The sequence below is a fragment of the Chenopodium quinoa genome, unplaced genomic scaffold (assembly GCF_001683475.1).
Source record: "Chenopodium quinoa cultivar QQ74 unplaced genomic scaffold, ASM168347v1, whole genome shotgun sequence".
In the NCBI taxonomy this organism is placed as follows: domain Eukaryota; kingdom Viridiplantae; phylum Streptophyta; class Magnoliopsida; order Caryophyllales; family Amaranthaceae; genus Chenopodium; species Chenopodium quinoa.
This window is the reverse complement of record NW_018744080.1, coordinates 3,844,536-3,868,929: the sequence shown is the minus strand read 5'-3', so window position 1 is coordinate 3,868,929 and position 24,394 is coordinate 3,844,536. Positions and strand designations below refer to the sequence as shown.

Here is a 24,394-nt window from a genome sequence, read left to right as displayed (position 1 = left end):
TGAGCTGAATTTATGCACGTGGTTCCTTGAATTTTAGGTATGGTGTTCAAGGCTACCCAAACAGTAGTACACAAACTGGAATTTTGCAACTCCCGATCCGAAAGAAATGAAGAGTCGAAACCACCAATTGCCATGGCTCCATGCTTGAAATTTCTAGTAACTTGCTGTCCCCTATCTCATTCACCCTCTTTCACCTTTCCGGCGACAAATTTCCGACGGCTTCGCCGTGGAATTAAACGAAAACCCTAGAAAAATAAGAGAAATTGGGGCATGGTTAACCCTTAGAGGCAAGGTTTGCTTCCTTCTCCATTGAAGTTGTTCATGCTTTTCGATTTCGCCATTTTCATGTACTATGTGAGCTTGCTTTTTTGTTTCTCTCTCATGACAAAGATGAAGACAATCTAAGGTTTGGAAGAAGGTAAAGACCCCACATCTATCAAAAACCGTAAGCATATAACGGGTTTCAAGGGGTTTTCTTTTCTGTTCCAATTTTGGCCTTCGTTTAATGAGTGAAATGACAACGCCGCCCCTATATCAACGCTCCTCGTTGATATAGGATATCAATTTGGATTTCCTCATTTTCCTTCATCTTGTATTTACATGACTAGGTTTCTCCAAATTTAAAATCGAAAAATAGTTAATACACGCCCCATGCAGAGTGAAGATCCCATGAAAGTCTCCACAAACTCATGATTTAAACATGCTGACTTGGTAAATTCTTAATTCTATACCATAAAAAGTCAGGTCTTGCTCAGCCTGTGGCGCGTCAATGCAGTTGCTTTAAACATAAACTAGTTTTGTGCCCGTGTGATGTCCGGGTTGTTTATTAAATTTTAAAATTAATTTTTAATTTATATGTCAAATTTTAAAACATATCGTTGATACAAATTAGTTAGGAAATTATGTGTTTTAATTTTGTGACAATTTAAACTATATAGTAGGCATGTAATGACTACAAATAATAATAATATTGGTGAAAATATTTCTTGACCTGTAACTTGAAATGATGACTCTATTCGAAATGACTCGTGATCCGAGCCGATTGATAGGTAGGTTTTCACACAGTAATAAAATTATATTAGATTTTGAAGTATTGTTATTTTAATTGATTAGAATATATTATAAATAATAGATGTGGTACATTTTGAACTAATTTCTTTGCTTCAAAAAAAATATTATGATACAAAAAATAAAATTATATGATAATTTATGAGAGTTATAATGTAATTATTTTTTGAATAAAATTATAATTTAATTTGTAAATATTGGTACTTTATCGAAAATAAAACTCTAAATTAACAATTTTATCCTAAAATTATATCCAAATTTGATTGAAAATAGAATTCTTAACGAACTTTTTTATCCTACAAATTGAATTCTGTTTAACTCTATCATACGTGGCGCGACACTTGGAGAAAAGTTAGAATGCCAAATGTCGTTGTCTCGTCGCTTGGCTAAAAGTTTAGCTTTATATATTAGTTATATGATTATATAAATCTGTTAAGTAGAGCTTTGTATTCCATGTCATAGTATTGATAAAATGGTGGCTACTCAGCTAATGTAGTATTGTACTAATTACGTAGGTAGGTCATTCAGATCAATGAGCTACAAATTGCCAGGCGTATGAGACTCCTACGTAACTGTAGGTACCAGAAAGAATTGTTCATGCACAATTTACAAACTCTGAATCATGAAATTGATGGCAATGAGGAAACTGAAGTGCATATAGCACAAGACAGACGCCTGGAATACGCTGAACAGCAGTAGTAATCGAGTATCTAGTTATTTGCATTATTAAGAACGGGAAACAAAATTGATTAAGAAACCAAAGTTGTACAATAAGAATGATGCCATAACTTAGATTGCTTGATAGCCTGTACAGAAGTATTCTATGTATTACATAAATTACATTTCTATATGTGCAGTCTTATTAATTCTGATTGCCCGTGAACAATTTCTACCCATATGTTTTAAGGGAATGGTTTGCTCTTTTTTGGGCCAAAATAATGCTCAGGACACTGCTACACCCTGAAATCTGAATTACAACCATTAATATCATCACTACATAAAATTAACTACCTGCATCAAACATAGCATATCATTTACCTCACATTTCTTTGCAAAAATCAGCAGTCACTGCTTAATTTTGCGAAGCTCCCAGCTGCCCTCCCCATCAAGCAGTCGCAATTCCAATGCATGGAACGGAATCAAAGCAGGGCGCTGAAAGAAGAAAAAAGAAATAAGTACCAAAGTTTAAATGATTGGCAACTCACTCGTACATTCGCTAAAGGATGCACACAGTTAATTCACAGTTTAAGAGATTATTAGAAATTGGTTGTTTATAAGTTTCCGAAATCAAGGATACATAAAACTGATGCCATATCTTATTGGTGATAAGAGGGACTTGCGTCTCTCACACATAAAACTGATGCAAATGCTCCCATTATCATGGCGCTCTCATTCATTCCCCCATCACAATCAGGCCATATCCCTTCGATAATAAGAGGGGCTTGTGTTTTTCTCTCAAATATAACTGATGTAAATGCTACCCTCTTATAAATAGAATTCGAAGAATAAAAGTAGATAACAATGTATTATGAACTTCACAAAAATACATAGTACTCTCCTAATTTAAATCAAAGAAGCTATTTGTAATCAGCCTTTCAGCAGATAACTCAAGGCAGTTGCTGATCTGTATTTGACAGGCAGAGCAAAGTATTTGACAAATTTATTAATACTTGGAACTGAAACTTGCCCTAGCAACAACAAAGTATTTGACAAAATTTATTTCTCCTTAAAACCTGGTGCACAGTGTTTTATTAATACTTGGAACTGCAGTACTGATACAATAGAATGATAGATACTGGTAAAGTAGAAAAAAAACTTTAAATGTACATTAATACCAAGAAGGTATGGGAAGAAAAACCATATACCTGTGATGAAGTGACAACTGTAATGCCTTGATTAGCAGCAAGTGTATACAGGTGCTCCTCCACATCAACGCTAGTGGCACTGTCAGTCATAGGGTGAATTAGCCCACCAACAGTGTGGATGATAGATACAATGAGGTTTGAAAATAATTTTTCTAGTTCAAAGATGGGGATAGGGCAACATTTCATGGAAAACAAAAGGAGTTAATGCAGGATTACGTACTTGGTGCACTCATCAAGGATAGCAAATTTAGGCTTATGGAAGAATAAGCGTGCCTTCAGCCATTCACCGAACAAAAAAATGACAGATTAGACCAGTAGAATACAATATCCACAAGAGATAAAAAAACATAAAGCACTAATATTCTGACTTTCTGAGCAGTGTGCAAGAAAAACTTACCATCCCTAACCTCTGCTGCTCTCCAAGAGAGAGAACATCTTCCCAATTTAGAGTGGCACCCAGACCGCCTTCCCTTTCCAATAGATAAGTCAGCTTAACATTTTCTAGTATGACTTGTAACTGCTTATCCAATACATCTGAGGAGGTGCAAGTGTGATGACCTGAAATCAACATAAGAACGTTGCGTGAAGCATTCTAAAGCATGTTGCAGCACGTCAATCATCGAATGTGAGAATCATACACTACTAATTTGATTTATTAGAAGTTGTATAAGGTGCCTAATTCCAAGCGTTCAAACAGTTTCTGTTTTTCAAGTTTACAAAAAATAACAAATGATTACATTTTGAGTCAACATTTTTGAGGTTGAAGTGGACTAACAGCATAACTTTCCAATCTAGATCCTAAGGTACAGACAAGTCAAGGGATCACTTGAGGGGAGGGTTGCTTTCTAGCTCCACATCCCACCCACTCCCCACCAATGTATAAAAAAACTCAAGGAGCACCAAGGCATTACGGAATTCCCTGCGCCTAAAGTGTGCCTCAGTGCACCTTATTGAAGTGAGGCGCATATATAAAAAATAAAAAGTCTTATGAACAATGCGATGCACCTCGGGGGTGCGCCTGCGCCTCATCAAAATCGCTTTTCCTAGACTACAAAAGCTCCTAGACCCCTAATGCCCAGCGCCTAGGAACGCTTTTCAAACACACTGCTCCGTAACCCCAGCAAAAATAAAGGTGGGCCCACATTTAGATGTGAATAGTAGCATTCACTAACCTAGCCTGATAACCTGGCCAGTGGATACACAGGGATTCTTTTATTAATTTGCATGCTAAAAACCCCGGAAAAAAAAAAAGCATGGATAGCTTGCTACAGTCACAGAGGCCCTGCCCTTACAAGTCACAACTAGAGATACGGTAATGGGGAGCCAGCACTGATTCAGAGCAATAAATTTCCACACATATCATTAAAATTGGGACTTCTATGGAACCTGAACAAGCAAAACAGCATATTCTCCTTTCCTAATGGTCAGATACGTCACAACTATGTTGGAATCCGTAATACTTCTAATTTTATCGAAGAAATGATGCATCATAAGAGATGCCGAAGAAAAGGGGGAAAAAAAACTTGAGCAAATTGTAGATGTGTGCCTAAAGCATAGGATTTTATTAGAATCTATAGATCTAAACATTAGAATGGTAAAGAGTCTATCAAGGGATTAAGATTATAAGCAATCTGAAGAACGAAATATCCAAGGCAAACAAAAAATACAGAATCAACAAACAGTCACATCCAGTATCAAGGTTGATTTGAAACGAAAAGTTGAAAAGCAGTCAAACAAGTGCATACCTTCATCCCTCTGCAGTCCTCTTATCTCTGCTTCCTCACGTGAAAGAGGATATATGACCTGATCCCTCAGGGTTCCTAGGCATGTATAAGGTCGTTGTGGAATAACAAATATTCCACAATCAGATTCAATTCCCTTTTCATAAAGTTGGCTTGGTTTTACGAGTCTTCCACTAACAATGGGCCAGATACCACGAAGGACTCTGAACACTGAACTTTTACCACTCCCATTCGGACCTAAAAAAGGGCTAATAGTCAGACATCAACAAGTGAGCGTTAAAATGAAATTGATAAACTTACCAGTAACAAGAAGACTTTTTCCAGGTACAATGTCACACGTCAGCCGCCTCGCCAATAATTTCTGGGACGGTGTGATTATGTCAACATCAGTAAATGAAATGGTTTCTTCAGAGAGAGCAAAATTTCCCTCAGATGCCAATGAAGTTTGAGTCAAGTGTTCTGCAAGGGCATATTAACTGATCAGATAATCTTCCTAAACAAAACAATTCCATAAGGAGGCTTTTTCTTCTTTCCGAGGGAATCATAATTGACAACAGAGCAGCTATATATTCAAGGCAAAATAATTAATCTGTTTTTGAGACACAGAACAAAGAGAGCAGAAGAGAAGAAATGCAGTTAAGACTCTAATGCAAAACTTGAGTTCAATTCAATTCAACTATTGAATGCATATAAAATAAATCAAACCTCAAGGGACTGGATGGGATACCTTGACAACAAACACGACAAAGAGTCCTAAAATTCTAAGCAATTATGTCAAAACATACTCTCTTCCACTACTATTTCTTTTGACCATCTACAGTATATCAGACATAAAAGCGCATATATTGCTTTAGTGCCTCTTAGAGAGATGAGAAAATTGGAATCTCATTTCTGAGGACTGTACATGAATTCATCTTAATTGCTACAGAGCTTCTAAATGAGAAAAGTTCACAATTAAGGCATGTTTCATGTGCGTTATAAGAACTGAATTGCAGCACAGGATAATTATATACTACCTCTGTTACATTTTATTTGCAACGATTTGACATAAAGTAGAGAGGAAAAATGTCTAATCGTTGCACATAATATATAACGGAGGTAGTATAAATGATGTCATTTTCACAAATTCAAAATGTATAGATTTTCCGATGCTCTATGGTATATAATTGGGGAGAGGAAAAAACAAAACCATGTCTTCTATTTACCAGATTGAGCAGCATCTAAGAATTCATTCATCTCAATGATTCGATTGATACCACCAGAAAGCTCAACGAATTTCTTATGCAGCTCAAGTATGTCACCAAAAGCTAAAAAGCTTTGAGAGACAACAGATGCCAAGAAGCGTAAAGCATGCGCAAGATCACCTGAAGGAAAATTTATCATAAAGTCAGGGTTGCAAGACAATTTAAGTTACTTACAGCTTGTCAAACTCTGACAATTATAAAGAATTTTTTTAACATCACTACTGGTAGAGCATTAGGTTAATTTATTAAAATGATTTTTATCATCCAAAATTGCCAATAATAACACAATTAGACACATATTAAAGGACACTAAGTGGCACGTGTGTGCGTGTTGTTATTTTGTTCTCACCTTGTGTGGAAGTCAATGAGCGATCTCCCTTATGTTCCAAGGCATATAACAAGCTCAGTCCCCATGTGACATTATGCGGGAGCTGCTTGGTGACAAAATCATCAAGTATGCCATATAGCCATCTTTTCTTCATCAAAATTAACGAGTGGTTCAAAAGTTTTTCAAATTTTGAATCTACCATCTGCAAACATAAGCAGGATTTACAAAAACCAGTATCAGAATTCCTCAACTACTAACACAACAAGAATCAACATAACAAAGGCACAGCATAGCTCTTATCAAAACCGTATCATAATTGAAAATTTGGCAGAGTGAACAAAACAGCACACAAGTTAGATTAATACCTAAATCACAACTGAATCTTAACAAATACTCTGTTTAATTACTGCCCATTGGGGGGGGGGTGGAGAGGGGGTGTTGCATCACAGATAAATAGATCTAATTCTTAATGCTAGTCGCGCCATTTATGCGGGTTGATTTGAATTAAAATATAAATTCAAGTCAGAATTGAACATCATGTTTTGGGTACAATTCAATTTTGGTTTGGGTTAAGCAAATTGAGAACATAAAACTTGACTAGTTAGTTTCCAGTGTCTACATTTGTCAACATGAAGGCAGGCAATGAGTCAATGACAAAAAGATAGTGTGCCAGAATTCATACACTACTCAAAAGTGACTTACACTAGGACTTTGAACAAAATAATGGCTGAATTTTATTTCACTCTTCCCTACCTCTTGCACAAAAGAGTTAGATGCATGCACAAAACATGTGCAAGTAGAAAAATGATTAAATTCCTTAGAAAGGTCACTTAGCAAAATCAATAAGTTAAAAGATAAGGCATAGATTAAAATACTGTTCAAGAGATAGATAATGACCATTTAGTGCCACTTTCCTACAACCAACAAAAGGAAAAGTTCACTAACCTGTAAACTTTAAAAATGTAAGAAAAAGGTAGAATCAGGGCTTGAGAATAATAGAAAAACTAATAGCCAATTATTTTACCATAACTATTAGGCCTATTATCATTTCTGAAGTCAGATTAAAAGATATAGTTCTACCCTTTTAAGTACCCAGCCAATAGAGAGGAGCGTCTACCTTTTACCTTTGGGATGAGCAAGAGAAAACTAAAATTGAAGTAACTCACCGTCTTTTCTCGAGCACCCCCTCCGAAAAACGCAACAGATTCTGCATGTGTGCGCAACCTCTCATGCATAAACCTAAACAGATAGAAAAGTAATAAACAACAAAGTTCACAACATAATGCCAGATAGACAGACAATAGTGAATATATATATATATATATATATATATATATATATATATATATATATATAGTCTTAAATATAAAAAAACCTGAAAGTTCCTTCAAGTTGTTGCTCTTGACTTGCAAGGTCACCAAAATCCGGAGTAACACTCCTCAGAAATCCAAGTCCAAGCAACATATACGCATATAAGAAAGCAACACCTCTACGTCCAGTTAACAGCTTCATTCTCCAAGTGAACCTTAAAGAAATTATGAAATCGAGTAAGGACCATACACAGAAAGTGAACACATAGCATCTAGAATTTAAATCATAAGCCCCCAGTTGCATCTCTTGCCAGTTGTATCAGTGCTTACCACAGTATGTCTACAGTGGGCTTCACCATTCCAGTGACAAGCCCTGATAAATCGGAGGTTAACTTTTCTAGATCATGAGTTAATCTTTGATCAGCGTCTATGCTTTTGCTTGACATGTTAAAAACCTGAAAATTTAAAGTTTTTAATAACTACTACATAACTTAACAAGTGTTTTTGCGAAAAAAATAAATAAATGCTCAGAACACGGTCAAAGCAGCTAACAAGTTGGTAATAGTCTAATCTGCCCCGGAAAATTGTTGGTCTAACTCGTACCTTATAGAAAGCATTTTTCCTTAAGTAATTCTTGAGTAAATGTTGAGTCAAACGAATCCTCCATCCAAGTGCCAATCTAGCTGTCAAGTGCCTGAATTAAGACAAAATGTCCAGATCAGAAACGTCTCTTATGCTAAAATCTTCAAGCTTCAATAATATCAAATAACACAACAGCATCAGTGACTGACTTTCATCTTGATGTTCAGAACATGAGCAATAATTGCCAATTTACATTACCATCTGCAGCTAAAAGAAATTTAACAGCTGCTTTGGTTTATGAGCACAAATTCAATGGGTAATTGTCAAGCAGCTGAGCCTTTTGCTATGATTATTCATGTTAGCCAACCCCAAATCATTTTGGTACAAAGGCTTTGTTGTTGTAGTCGTACTAATGCAGAGCATCCCACAAAAAAAAATATATGCGTTTAATCCTGTACTTTTTCTTTCACTAAGGGCATGCTTCAATTGAGAGTTATGTATTACTAGAAGTAATAAAAGTCAGCTTAAGAAAATGAATGTGAATAAAAGGAAAAATGAGAGAGTGATGGTGTGAGTATAAGAAAATTATGTAGTGATGGTGTAATGAGAGGTAAAGAAAAGGGAGCTATTACCCTCATTGTTGTAGTTATACTGGGGGAGGGTGGATAAAAATTGCCCTCATAATGAGGGTAATGATTCCTCAGTCTCTCTCATTTTCTCATGTCTCAACTACCTTATTCCATTTGTAAGCACCTTATCTCCTACAACAATACCTTAATCACTTACATTTTTTCTGGTTTGACATTTACCCCCTTAACTTATTATCCCCAATCCAAGCATGCCGTAAGGGTGTGTTTGATATACTTCCTAGAATTATGCCCTTACATGATAGGATCATGGAAATTTCTAGGTAAGACTCCTAAATTGAGTTTTACGCTAATCTACTTCATTCCTTAGTATCATATGAATCATCAATGAAATTAGATAGTAATAGGGTCATCCTTGTAAGAAACTATATCAACTGTTTGATTTAATAAGGGTAGTTAGATCTGATTCAATTTGTCAAAACATAAAATCCTCAAGCAACTTACAGATACTTGTCATGAAATTTCCTAAATCCAAGAATGCTAATGATGCAACCTAAAATAAGCACGGAATTTGAAACCTGAATTGTGCTAAAGTGGTACCAGTTTTTGTGATACCAGGGAATATAACCTTATAGATGGAGCAATGAAAGAAGAAGCACCACTTTGTAGCACGCTGACCCCAATCAAACGGACAAAGGCTGCCTTGTCCTGCTCCAAAACAAATTTTACAGTTGTCCCTGGGGAAAACATGCAATTTAGTAACAATTTGGCTAAAAATAATTGTATAGGATAAATAAAAAAAATTATACAAGCCAGTTACCATTCAAAGAGGCAATACGATCAGAGACCCATGTTCTTGAGACAACCAAGAATGCAACTGCGAGTAGCTGCGCTCCCTGCTTATCAAGAACAGTAGGTACCTGCAAAAGCAAAGGCATTGACAAATATTAAACTCTACACCTTAGCACATTTCTGTGGTTCAATGGCTGTACCTTTCTGCACAGTGACCAAGTGTTCAATTTGCTATTTTACATATATAATCAAGAAGAATGCTATCACATGACTTTGTCCTTGAAATCAAGCAACAACTAAAAGAGACTAGCATGAATCTATTTTCTGCAGGAAAGGCATATTAACGAGTTAATAAGGAGCGTGGAAAACTGAAACTGCTATGGCTGTATACACTAAACATTAGTGTTTTATGTTATAATGTTAGATCAACTATAGCATACTTACAAGCACCTGATATCTGAGAAAAAATTGTTTTCAAGAACATAGTTCACCCTTAAAACAACTATAGCATACAATATGACAAAGAAAATTAGCATATAAGACCATATAACAAAGAATGGTCAAAGGACAATATATAGCACAAGCAATAGACCAACATGGAAACAACAGTTCTTACAAGCTGCCTTATAAGCACAAAATGAACAAAGTACACCATTACTTTCTAAAGTTCTAGTTGATGCTTTCAATTAAATAATTGCCGTAAGTAGCCAAGTAATGAACAAAACCGTTGCTCATAAAACATCTTCGCTTATGGCCCTTTTCTCTTCACCTTACTCAATTAATATTCGGTAATAATAATTATGTTTATTATAAATAATTTCAGTACAATAAAAATAAGTTCACTTTAATAAATATAATTTCAATTTAGTAAAATAATTTTGAATTAGTAAAAATCAGTAACTCTAAAGAGCAAATATAAAAACCAAGTTTAAATCAATTAAAAATAATTTCAGTTTAGAAAATAATTTCAGTTCAACAAAATTAATTAAATTTCAGTATAGCAAAAATCAGGTGAAGAGAACAAGGCTGAGATGTAATTCCCTCCATTTCCAAAATCTGGTGAAGCTTATCAATGTTCAAAGCTTTGCCTTATTCCATATTAAGCTTAATCTTCAGGCTTTACATTTTACCATATGGCAATTTTTAAGTTCAGACACAATTATAGCACCCTTGTGATATTAACAGCAGTATTAAACAGGCATTACCTGTAAGGCTTTCCTCCCCACAGCCCCCATACACTGAGTGCAAGTTCACTCACCAAGTTAACTAGATCTTTAATCATGGAGAAAAAGAAAACAATGCACATCAACATTATCAATCATATTTGATGACAACCAGAAAAGTCCAAGCTGGTAAAATGTGGCACAAATTGCAGCAACAAAAGTCATTGTATGTAAGGATTCTTTAGCCATAACTTACCAATATCCTAAACATGTTTGCAATTCTCAATGGCAACATTGTTGGAGATATTTGGAGTTGTGGTACATGGGGCAAAGATGGAGTTCGATCCAAAGTACGTGATGATTTCAATACCTCTGAGATGTATGATTCAGAGTTTGATCTAGCAATTGATGCTCTCTGGAAGGACATGAAATTTTCAGTGCCAAGCTTTTCAGAATTGTGTTAAGGAGAAACATTTTGTACATATACATGGAAAAAGATTTATAAATTTAACCTTCTTATTAGTCGCAAAAGCTCGTTGCACAGTCATTGCATCATTCTGGCGGTTAGACTCTAAAGGGTTACTAGTATCCATACCATTCTCATCATCTGCCAAATTTTCATCCCTGTAAATTAAAAAATACAATTTAGTAAAGCAAATTTTGGTTTCATTAGCTCATATCAATAATTTACAAATGCTTCACAATTTCAGAATGCAAGTCAAATTCTTACCTTTTGTAGTGAACGCTCCATCCCCCTTCACCATCCAAGGACAGCACTACATCATGAAATGCAACTAATGCAGGGCGATGGGATATTGTGATACACGAAGTTCCCATAGCCCGGACCTTGGCACAAAAACGCTCTTCCATATCAATTGTCACAGCACTGGTGCACTCATCAAGAATCGCAAACTTGGGCTTATGATAGAACAATCTTGCCATTCCTAGTCGCTGTTGTTCCCCCAAAGAAAGTTCCTCACCCCAATTGACCTCTGTGTCCAGAGGATAGCGATCAAGGAGATATTCAAGGTCAACCTAGAAATAGGAACAAAGAAAATCCACAAAAAATAGAGTTGTGTGGTCAATGTCAGTCATTTAATAGAGAGAAAGCAGCTGCTCTATACAACTTCCAGATATATACCACAATGCAAATAAAAAATATAAACTATGATGCAAATAGAAAAGTAACCTACGTTTTTCAACAGATCAATCATTCCACTACGTGTAAGCGGCTCAACCTCTTGATCAGCAGTAAGAGGATAAATCAACTGATCCCGAAGAGTACCAACAGCTGTATATGGTCGCTGTGGCACATAAAATATCTCTTTATTAAGGTCAGATCCAACTCCAGGCTTCGCAATATGTCCGGACACTAAAGGCCACAGTCCACCTAGAACTCGGAAAAGGGAGCTTTTGCCGCTGCCATTTGGGCCTTCAAAGAAAAACAAAAGGCAAAACCTCAAATCACATACAGAAATACACCATAGATCTCCACTATCTTTACAAGAATGTAAATCCACTACATATGTATGCAAAAATCATGGAATGGCTACACAGATTTTACTTAACATCCTTCCCTTTTCCTGGTAAAACAATTCAATACTCCCTCTGTTATCTTTTAATTTACTCACTTTCTTTTTTTGGATTTTTTCTTATTTACTCACCAGTCTCATCTTAATATTTTTGGAAATAGGACCCACCACTTGTACTCTCACAACTAATATTTTTTTTTATTGTCACTTTCACACTTTATTTTTTTTCCTCTCCTAACTTTAAATATAATTCTTGGCTTAGGAGAGTAATCTGCGTACATGTAGGCAGATTACTCTAATAAAGGTCTTGGGGAGATCTCAATTTTACATTCTCGCATATACATACCACATCACCCCAAGACCTTAAGTAGATCAACTAAATGTAGGCTACTCTCCTAAGCCTCTTCATTTTTACTTTAACCCCGCCTTATCTTTACATGTGTGTCCAACAGTAGTTGGCATACAAGGGTGTGGTAGCAAACATTCTAGGTTAGAGTACCAGGGGTTGTCTATGATTTCAAGCTAACTATTAGCTATGAAAAACTCAAATAGATGGGTGTCGGTTCAAAGACAAGCTCATAAACGCCATAAGTTATAGAAGTACAGCAATCCACAGCACAAAATGGGAACTGCACAAGGTTCTGCACAGTTACACTACAGCCTAAGGAGAAGAAAAGTGAAGCATAGATTGACACATTGCTTGCCCAGAGTTCAATCATAGTTTCACAATACAAGGAACTAAACATGAGAAATAAGCTAGAGCAACATGCAAATACAATCACTTCTGAAATGGAAATTCAGTCCCAAATAAAAAACCAACGAAAAATTTCAAGCTTCTAAGTTCCTACCATACCTGTAATCAAAAGGTTAGATCCTGGTTCAACTTTTAGCGTCAAGTTTTCCACCAGCTTATTGTTAGATGGGGTAACAACCTGCATTTAACACAGTTATGTAACAGCCAAAACTCAAAACACAAGTAAATCTGTATTGGAACTAATAGCAAGAAAGCGAGCACCTCCACGTCTGAAAATTCGATGTACTTGGCTTCACTAAAACAATTTCTATTTCCATTTTTCTGTGAAGAGGAGCTATCACGAAGACCAAGCTCTCGAGATACAGCAATTAACTCATGAATTCGGTCCGCATAACCACTGCGATTTAGCCAATAAATGAATGAACGAAAAATAAATTGCAGATATATTGTCTTCCCTTGAAATTAGCAAGGAATAATCCACATCTTTGATCACAATCAAGAGCATACAATTAATCCAGCGACATGATAGAGGAAGCTTACAGCTAAATAAGTGTTTTCTCAACAAGCCATTCTAAGTCTACGCATAAGCTATGCAGGAGCATGGACTTGCACTGTGGAAGCATACATTGGTTCGGTAAGCAGAGAAATTGATACATAATGGCCAATATGTCATGCATTAGATGGTTCAAAATCGTGCATGTGTTAAGAGGTTATATTGCTCATGGAAAACATGCAACATGCAAGTATTGTTTTACCTACCCAAACTTCTGCAGCAAGAAGTTTGGGTAAATCACAGTGATTACCTTTGGTGCTAACTTTGAGCTTGCTACTCTTACGGTTACCACAGGGTGTTCATTCATTGAATGATGTAATGTTTTTTATTGAAACTCTACCTTTTCCTTTATCCTTACAAGCTTTGTCCTCTAATGTTATGCTCGCTTTTTGCATAGTATGTACTATAGATAAAGATATATCTCAAAACAATAACAAAATACGCAATTCCCATGCAAGCTAGAGATCCGTTGCACAACCAACGGGATGGAAGATGAATGGCACATATAGGTTACTGGACAAGTAAATGACTGAGAAAGCTACATCTAATATTGTAAATAGAGGACTCCCAACGGAATGACCATTACAAACAAAAGAACATATAGGAGGAAACATAATATAAAAAAAGAGCACAGTAAAAGATAACAGAAGAGTTGCAAATTTTATTTAAAAAAACCAAGTCCAAAAGTACCTGAGACGATTGAGTCGCCTTGAGCTGATTGACAGAGTACCCAATGATTGAAAAAGTGAAATGATAACACTAGTATGATATCTAAGATTGCTTAGCATTTCAGCTCGTCCTAACGTGGAAGAATCAGGCCTCAAATTGCCAGAAAAAAAGGGTTCAATTATTAAAACAACAGCTACAGTGGCACCAAGATACTTCAGCAAGAAATCCTGGATCATACCAAACCACCAATGATCATGAAGAACAACACCCATATGCTTTACTAGTGTCTTAAACTTTTGCTGAATATGAAATTCCTCTCTAGCTTCTCCCCCATAGAATGCTATGCTTTCTGAATGGGTTCTCAATCGAGAATGGAGCTGTCTATATTCCCCCTCCAGTTGTTGTTCTTTAGACATTAGCTTACCAAATGCAGGAGAAAAGTTTCTAATCATGGTCCCTGCTCCCAGTACATAAGCCTGAAACACATCAAAGGGACCTAATCAGAAATGAATTTCTCCAGACAGCGGAGTTTAGTTAAAAACTCCAGAAAATTCAATTTAAATGTACAACTATGACCAGATTGGATATACCAAGATCCAGAAGATATATTTTGGACTGGCATAAGAACAGAGGCGCCATGTATAGAGTAGCCCATCTGTAACTGCAATAAGATCCTCCTGTACAAGATCACTTAATTCGGAACAGAACTTTGGAACATCACTAGCAATCCTTTGTTCTGGATTAGTTACCCGACCATCAACATGGGATATTTTGTAGTACGCCATATTCTGAAAAGGATAGATGTCTGTGAGTTTAATATCCACATGATTTTCATGTACTACGTATAAAGAACAGTTTGTTCAAGCAGTGTAACTTTCTAGCTTCAAGAAAAACAAGGATCAAAGATTGAGCAGGGGGGAAATCCTCAACAGTAGTATAAAGTCCAGCTATAACACAAATAGCATTGCAAGTAATGAAGCCCGACACAGAGCACAACAAAAAGTACAAGCAAGTCTAGCTCAAGCCTGTGGCTACGATCCAAAAACCAATTCTTCTCAGATGCACGTGAAGACAGTTCCAAAACAACCCAAAGGCTCTGAATGATAGAAGAAGAATCAATACACCAACAAAAGAAAAAGCGAAGGAAAAAAAAATACGAGTTTGCACAAAATAAAAGAGGAGAGAGGAGAAGACAGAGGAAACAATAACTGATTTTAGCAATGTAGTAATTCCTTTTCATATTATAGCTAGAACTTGAACCAGCTATGCATTGCCAAGCAAGCACTCCAAAAATATTCAGAGCCTTGGGTTTACAATTGTACCCATCAGATTATGTTGAGGTAAAGGAGCTCGTTCAGTAAAAGAACCCAGCCGCAGAAAACTTTCTACTTGAATAATTATAGTCCTGTGGCCTGTGCAGTGCACTTAGGGCAGACTCCGGGAATTCAGAGGCCCTTGTAATTTTTTAAAGGACAACTATCTAATGTGAAATCACGTCAGCATCGAGATAGGAATATTTTTTATTCGAAATTACAACATCCTCCATATTACCACCATCATTATTTTCAATAGAAACTTGTGTTTACTTTACAATGAAATTATAGAGAGCATTCTTTTTTATTCAATTTTTGTTTTCCCAACCAAAATCTGAAAATCATATTTCTTGATTTTAAGAGGCATAACTGATAAACTCACAAAATTATTTGAAAAACCACAGCAGCAATTTATAATAGATACATACTAAAATTAAAATAGATAATAACATGGAAATTTAATTGAAAAATCATCCCAGAGAAATTCAAGTACTCTCCTTTTGTAAAGAACTAAAACAAATTTGTAGGATGTGAAAGATTGTAATTTAGTTATCTTGATACAAATATAAATATATGAAAATTTGGCCATTAAAAACTCTAATTAACGTGGATTGCTTCAGAAGATATTTAAGGTTTGAATGAAGAAATATTGAGAAGATATTTAAGGTTTGAATGAAGAAATAAATTTAATGAGGTTAATAAATTGTTAAATTTCTCATGGAATGTGCAGGGAATGCGAGGAAGAAGACATTCCTTATTACTTGGGTTTGGGTTTTAGCATTAACCAGTGGAATAAATAAATAAATAAATAGATAGATAAAATTGGGCCCCAAAATTAAGGGATCTTGTTCTGTCGATCCAAATGGACCGCCCAAAGCTGGCCCGAGTGCACTAGTTTTTCAATTACTCAGTTCATCACTATATATATACTCTCCAAGTCCTTCAAAGCCTTTCCCTTTATTTTACATTTAAGTGTGTCCCAATAAACTTTCCCATTCAGATTGGTCCACCAACTATAATTTGTTTTACGTTATCCCACACATTCATAAATGTCATAAATACACATCTCTCCTAAATTTATGTGCCTACAAAAAATGGGAAAGGCTTTGCTCTCCTAAATTTATGTGCCCACAAAAACGGGAAAGGCTTTGTGGGATGGAGGAGTGTATTATACCTGTATGCAAAGAATTTGGATTTCTAGTGTTAACTAAGTGTAATAATAAGTTTGGGCAAAAATAAGTGCCAGCAATATATGATAATGCTTCAAATGAGTCAAAACAGAAATACTACTAATCAATCTTGTTTTTAATTCAAAACTAACACTCAATATATAATCACTATGAGAACTTTTAAGAGTTTTAACATATTACACATGATTATGTGGTTTGATGAAAAATTGATTGTTGATGAAATAAACGAGGATATGAAATTGACATTGATGAGTATAATAACTGAGTGTTTCTCTCCTTCACTCACATTCATCAGCAGTTTCCTTGGTTAAATTTAGGTTAAAAGTAAACTGTAAAATCAAATGGGTGTATGTGTGTGTGTGAGTGATGTGAGAAAACATACTTATATGAGAACTGATCTATCATTTAGAACAGTAAAAATTCAGAACATAATAGTGAAAATTTAGAACATATGATTAAAAATTCTGAACACATAATTTAACTTTTTAGAACACATGATTTAAAATTTAGAACACGTGAGTAATATTTTAGAACATCTACGCGAGTAATAATTTAGAAAATCTGATTTTGGATTTATAACATGTGATTAAAAATTTTAAAAACCTGATTTATAATTTAGAACAACTAATTTAAGATTTTGAACATAATGAAAATTAAGAACACCAAATTTAAATTTAGAACATATGAGTAACATTTAGAACATGTGAGTAAAAGTTTGGAACATACGAGTAATAATTTATAACACATGATTAAAAATCTTAGAACACAATTTAAAATTTAAAACATATAAGTTAAAATTTAGAACAAAAAATTTAAGATTTAGAACATGTGAGTAATAATTAAAAACATTTTATTTCACTCATATAAGATTTAGAACACATGATTTAGAATTTAGAACATTTTATTTAAAATTTAGAACATACAAGTACAAATTTAGAACATGAGAGTGTTTACACATATGAAAGAGTTCTCACTTAAAGGAGGAATTCTCACAATAGTTTCCTGTATATATTTATATATATAATTAAAAAAGCCTAAATGTTTCTCCCGTTTGTCCTTAACATATAAGTATAGAAATAGATTTAAAGTTATAACTAAAATCAAATATTTACCAACTATTTCCTCCACTCCGTAACGTTTGTCCCATTTGACCTTTTTCACGGTTTCGATGCATATCTTGAGAATAATATCGTCATGTATGAATGTATAAATTATGAACATTATTATTCAGAACTACACACAGAGAGAAATCTTAGTATCCATTAACACCCTCCATGAGTATGTTTTTTCTTATAAATATCAATGAAGAGTCATAGTCAAAGTTCGTCTCTATTAAAATATAATATTCTAAATGGGACTAGCATAGAAGAATGTAGCCAAAAAGAATAATAACATAATAGTAGGAAATGGTACATGCATTGTACACAAAACATACCTCAAAATAATGTGTATGGATAAGCTTTGTCAGTATTTTTCTAAACCGTAAGCTTAAGGTCCCTGTTATGTACTTTGATGTAGAATGTACGGTTGATAGAAGAAAGCACAAAAGAACATTTTCAATTATTAATCTCAAAAAGGATGGTACACGGCGTAGAAAAGCTGCTCTAAACAAAAAGCCTTGCACTTTGGCCAGTCTATTGCTTACAGCAGTCCGCAACACCTGCAAAAGAAATTAAAGTTGACAAATTATGTAATGTTTATCAGTATTAAAGAGGCCTATTTTGTAAATGATGTACCAACAACAGACAGAAAGATTAAGAAAGTATAGAAAGCAAAGGAATCCCAAAAGTATTTGTGCTGAGAGTAACCTCTGTAATTGCATCATAAAGTTGTCTTTTGTAATTAAACAAGAAGTCAGCAACCGAGTATTGGACCCCCGGTTGTGGATCATGTTAATGATCCAAACTGCAATGGACTTTCAATTGTCAATCAGTTCCTAATAAATACCTTCACACAATATTTGCACATGGTGAAGGTCTAATGGATCTGTAATAGTACAAGATGATATGGATATAGAAAATATATTGGCAGAGAGATGAAAATGTTGCCTCTACTTCCATTTTCTAAAATATCAAAGGTCCAATGGATCAGCAATAAAGTTGAAGATGCTAAGGGCAAAACTCATAAACGAGAATATAATGGCAGAGATTTCAGATAACAGTAGAATGAAAATGTTACCTCTACTACCATTTTCTTAAATATCAACAATTCTCCCTAGTCTCATTCTCTAGACCAAATGATTCCACTGATTACAATGATTCTCTACACTTCCTAGGGAGTGTATCCATTTACTTGCCTGCTTCTTGGAACACATCTCATCTTAATTAGTTGAGAAAATGCTTTTTCAAAATGACAAAACAAAATGAGGAACAAATCTCATCTTCCTTTAGAGAAGCAAGTAATATCATCCAACTTGATGTTTATACATCCTACTCAATATATCTACAAGACTACAACAAAATTTTTGGGTGATTACTTAAAATATTTCTAATTTTTTTCTGAAATTCTTACCCATGTACACCTAAATTAGTGCACCAAAGGGTATTTTTGTGCTCATTTGATAAATTTTGGTCATTTAAAATTTTTCAAATTGATCAAAAGGTTACCCTTTGTGATCCAACGTGCGTGTAAGAATAGCTCCTCATTTTCAATATAACAACACACAAAACGAGGTATACATATTCCCCCCCCCCCAAAAAGTACTTCCTCTAGTCAATGAATGCTCCAAGTACATGTTACACGGTTATTAAATTGGGTGGACTGGAGGTTATAAATGGGTAAAATAGTGGGACCAAATATTGTTGATGAGAGAGTAAAGGGGAAAAAAAAAAAAAACCCTACATGTGTATTAAGGAAATGGAGCAATCTTATAGGGATACCCAAAAAAACACGCATAGGCTCCAAGGAATCAACGATCCTTCACACCTTACACTGACGTTCTAGTGTTCTACAAATTACATACAGTAGATATCGGGTGCAAAATATAATCTAAAATTAAATTAGCTCCTTAATGATTAGCTTGTAAAATACATTGCCTAAAACGAAACCATGGGAATGTCCTGGGCCAAAAGGATACCACATGGGTTTCTCGCTTTCTCCAACATAGAATAGCAAAGTCAATTACCAATCAAGATTTTAGGCTTTGTGCATTCTACTTTCACTTGTACTTATAAGCAAGTCAGTGAAAGGATTGTTCGCGTGGACTTAAGCTTCTCTAGCCATCCCTTAATCTCTACTTCTCAAATTGGTTCTTTCACACTAATCTTATTTAAGGTACATTCAAAAACATTGGAATTTTCATGTTCATGTTAAAGACAAGAGGTTTACAAAATAACAAGTTTCTTTAAAGCTGCTCTCAGGTCTACTAGTCATAGTTGCAACAATTAAAAAGAAAAGTAAGCCACACACCATAAAATTTTGGAATAAAAAAATGGTTCTTAATTAGATACAACTAGAGACCACAAGACCTTCCTATTAGCAGATGCTTGCTGGTATTTTGTTCAATTGCACCCTTTGCCATTCACAGATTTCACTCTTTAAAGGTGGAATACTGTGCCAAATTTTCTTCTATACCCAACTAAGGCAAAATTGATTCATCTCTTATCCAAAGTAGATTATCGTTGCATCTCTAAGAAGGATTACACACAGTAACCCCTACTCACAATCTCTCACCATTTAAACAGCCAAGGCACATATACAGAAAAAGAAAATTAATCACAATGACAACAGAGAGTATTGAGTGATTGATGAGAACACAAAATGGAAACCCATAACGCAACTGCAGGTATCAAACAGAATAAACCTCTCCATATTTGAACCCAAAAGGAGCCTTGTTTATTAGAATTGTGTTTTCTTTGGTTCATTAACACCTGATTAATAACAGTCTAAGAAATCGATGAAGAAGCTTACCACTACAGACACCAATGCTAGAAGGTCGCGTGCACCCCTTCTACCCATATGTGACAGAAGAATCGCTGCTAAGATCTGAAGAGATCTTAATGGATTCTTCTTTTGTATTTTTCCCTTATATGCAGTTGGGTTCGAAATGTCATTTTCAGAACCCTCTGTCACACTACCAGGCCCATTACAATGACCGGAAGAATCAGATCGTCTATGGCTCGATCTTGAATGCATATATGCAGCTGTTCCACCTGCTACTAAGATACCAGTAGCCAGCAATAAAGACTTCCTGCAAGAGAATTACAATTCAAATATATCGGAGCAGATTTGAACATGTACGACACATTAATAGTAGAAAGAGAAGGTCGAGGCAATAAGATTACAAAGGTTTTTCTCAAATATCGGATGCAAAATAGTAAATGAAAAATGAAGCTACTCCCTCCATTTTATTAGTTGTATCATATAGACACTATGCAATATTCCCCATCTTTGGTTATTTATACATAAAGAAAAACATAGTCATGCAGGTTTTTGTTGGATTCATCTCAATATGTTTTTTCATAATATCAAATTTCTATAGTATGTACCTACAGATATGTAGAGTTATTTAATGGTCAAAGTTGCAAATTGGCTAATTGCATAGGCCAACATTATAAGTCAATATGGTACAACTAAATGGAGTGAGCAGCTTTAATATGCATTTCCAATTCTTATATCTATGCCATGAAAGCATATAATCAGTCATCTAAATGCTTAAACATAGTTGCAAAGCAATAAACACCTCCAATGCACATCCAAAGATCATGAAAAATTAAATCCTAAAAGCTAAGAAAAATCTTCTGTAACAGGTTACAGCCAAACTACTCAAATGAGCAAAATAACAGCCAAAAGTACCCACTTGGATTAAGCTGCAGACTAGTAGTACCACACATAGAGAAAAAATGATCGTTAGTTTCTACTTTCAATTTCATATTGGAAGAGAAAAGAAGATAATCCCAGTACCTTCTCGAAGCAAGAAAGCCTCTGCCATGCTCTGTTAGTCGCAAAAGTTGGAGGGAAGGCATGTTTGATAAAGATAACTTCTCTGTCAACAGTAATTGCTGCAGCTTTGTTCGTTCCTTAAAAGGTAGGACAGATAGATATGTCAGATAATAATTCCAAGGGAAGGCAGAAAATGGAAAAATATATTCAATTTAGGGGGGGGGGGGATGGAAGAAACATTTTTTTTTATTAAATAATCAATTAATCAATCAAAGCCTTAATCCCATAAGTGGGGTCCGGTACATGAACCAAAAGTGATTATTCCGTATAGTCATCCACAAAGATCTTCTTCCTCCATTCCTTACAATCAAATATATCATTCTCATGCAAATTCATATACTTCATATTCTTCCTAATTCCTTCCAACCAAGTCATTTTCAGTATCCCTCTACCTCGTTTGACCTTTCCATGATCCCACTCTTCATACCGGTGCACCCTTGCAATTTTCCCTTAGTTTGTTTGCAATGCCTGCGACACCCACTTTCTTGCAAATAACTTCATTTCTAATTCTATCTCCTATAGTGTTCCCGCACATCTATCTTAGCATGCACATTTTCGTAACCTTCATCTTTTTAATGTGCTCTTTCTTAGAAGCCTATATAGCAACACTGGTCTTATGCCAATTCTATAGAATTTCCCCTTCAACTATAGAGGAATGCTTCGGTCACATAATACTCCCGTGGTCGTTCTCCATTTAAGACACCCCGACTTAATCCCGTGAGCGACGTCTTGATCAATGTCACCAATGTCACTATTTTTCTGGATGATCGACCCAAGATATTTAAAACACTCACTCATGGAAAAATCCTTTCCGTCCAAACTCACTACATCATCGCTTGTGTCCCTCTATGTACCAAATCCGCATACCAAATATTCGGTCTTACTCCAACTTAGCTTAAATCTTTTAGATTCCAACATTTGCCTCCATTGCTCTAATTTGGCATTAACCCCATTTTATATTAAATAAAAATAAAATATTTAAAGAGGCCCTTTCTTTCTAGGAGATGGTCAGATGTTCAGCTGTATATTATAGGCATCTATAAAACCAATTCCGAGATCATTTTGTGCATGCTACAATACAATTTTTTAGACACAGCTTCTCACTCTGCCATTACAACAGGAAACCATACTATTCCAACTAGATTTCAATGCTGGAAGTTGATAGACCAAAAAACATTTCCCACCTAACCACTTCGTCACAGCTTAGATCAAGAAATGCACAAAGAAAATTCTTAAGGATTTTATTTCCATTGCTTGCTACAACACTACGACAATGCACACAATAGCAGACCAACTTCAAAAATACATTTTAATTAATAAGCAAGAATCGACTAAAAAAAGACCCTGCAAAACATTGCTACTCACCACAGGCTAATGTCGTTGACAATGCCGCAATAAATAACAATAGAGCACGATCATCGTAGCACAAATCGCTCTTTCACAATGTAGGTGTTGGTCATGCCAAAGGTGACACAAATATCTTCACTTAAAAATGGATACTCCGTATCTCCTTACCTGAAAAGGTTCTCTAACATCACTTACTAAATTCAGAATCCAAACTAAAAAGAAAGATTTCGAACCGTAGTCGAAAACGTAAATCAGACAATGGCTAAAGCAATAAAAACAGTAGTGTAATTCAATTTGAAATTGAACACAACAAACAATCACAATTATATATAAAATGAATTCAATCCCAAAACACAAAAATTAATCATCACTCACTGAAGTAACATAATCATAAGCTAAAAATCAAAACACAGCAATAATTATAGCTCAAATCCAACAAATTATATTAATTTCAATTACAAATGACATAATAACCATAATCAATCAAAATCAAATGATTATGCACACCAAATCTGAAGCTTAATCACAGCAATACACCGGTCATCGATTCCCCGTCTAGCGTTCACTTGTAAAATAGCTCAATTCCGCAAGAAATCAATCGATTGAATTCCCAAAACCAAGAAAAAAAAAAAGATAAACCCTAGAACTAAAATTCCCAATTTTTTTGGAAATAAAAACAAAATAAACTAACAAACACTGAATAATAAAATCAAAAAATAAAACAGGAAAATTGTACTGTAATTTCAAGTGAAAGGGAAGTAGAATCAGAAATGAGCTTATATATAAAAAATATTATAACATTTTTTATTTTTTTTTTGAAAACTATTATAAATTTATAACAATAATTTAGAGATTGATGATAAAAATCCCCTAAAAATAATAATAAAAACAAAATTGAACTAATTTAGAGACCGGAAAATGGAACTTTTTTGTGAAAGTCAATAATAAAAAATATGAAGGAAATTAAAAATTAAAGAAAATTAGAGAAAAAAATTTAAGAAATAGAAAAAGAATTGACGTGGAGAAGATTGCGTGAAGGTTTTTGTGGGGCCAAATCTGAAGTTATTGTTACGTGATTGCAATTGTCGTGGTAATTGCAAGGAAATTTTGCGTCTAATCTCAACTATTATTGGTTGTTAGGTTTAATTTAGGGATATAAATACTACATAAATTTTATATAAATATATAGTGTTGGTTAGAAGATAGAATTTTGAAGTGTGTACAATACTATAATATCTTCAAATTAATCTATGCAAAAATGGCCTTAATAAAAGGAAGGAATGAAGGAGTAACAAATATAACATTGAATTAGTAAATATAATACTAAAAATAGTATTGTGTGTGGGGGAAATTAAGTTATTGATATGGTAAAACACTATTGATAAACATTAGGAAAATAATAATTCAATATAAG

At 34.7% G+C, this 24,394-nt stretch overlaps 1 protein-coding gene across 4 annotated transcripts; it reads right to left on the bottom strand.

Moving 5' to 3' along the window:
• Positions 1–1,760: 1,760 nt before the first annotated feature.
• LOC110691547 (ABC transporter D family member 1-like) lies at positions 1,761–23,784 on the bottom strand. 4 transcript variants are annotated; one of them, XM_021868482.1, is made up of 28 exons: positions 23,488–23,784; positions 22,999–23,148; positions 21,595–21,710; positions 20,602–20,881; positions 18,128–18,352; positions 14,780–14,977; positions 14,211–14,665; positions 13,229–13,364; positions 13,067–13,145; positions 11,875–12,113; positions 11,412–11,716; positions 11,194–11,305; positions 10,938–11,096; positions 9,547–9,646; positions 9,355–9,463; positions 8,161–8,251; positions 7,888–8,012; positions 7,623–7,772; positions 7,414–7,486; positions 6,269–6,449; positions 5,881–6,039; positions 4,976–5,134; positions 4,679–4,912; positions 3,331–3,491; positions 3,154–3,206; positions 2,934–3,012; positions 2,107–2,220; positions 1,761–2,028 (listed from the first exon to the last, which is right to left on the bottom strand). In XM_021868482.1, exons 3-27 carry the CDS (start codon positions 21,654–21,656, stop codon positions 2,134–2,136), a joined length of 4,011 nt encoding a protein of 1,336 aa, XP_021724174.1. In that variant the 5' UTR covers positions 21,657–21,710; positions 22,999–23,148; positions 23,488–23,784; the 3' UTR covers positions 1,761–2,028; positions 2,107–2,133. The 4 variants fall into 4 exon arrangements, with proteins under 4 accessions (XP_021724174.1, XP_021724175.1, XP_021724176.1 ...); XM_021868483.1 differs by having other exon boundaries at positions 1,761–2,035; positions 2,112–2,220; XM_021868484.1 differs by having other exon boundaries at positions 2,112–2,220.
• Positions 23,785–24,394: the final 610 nt, after the last annotated feature.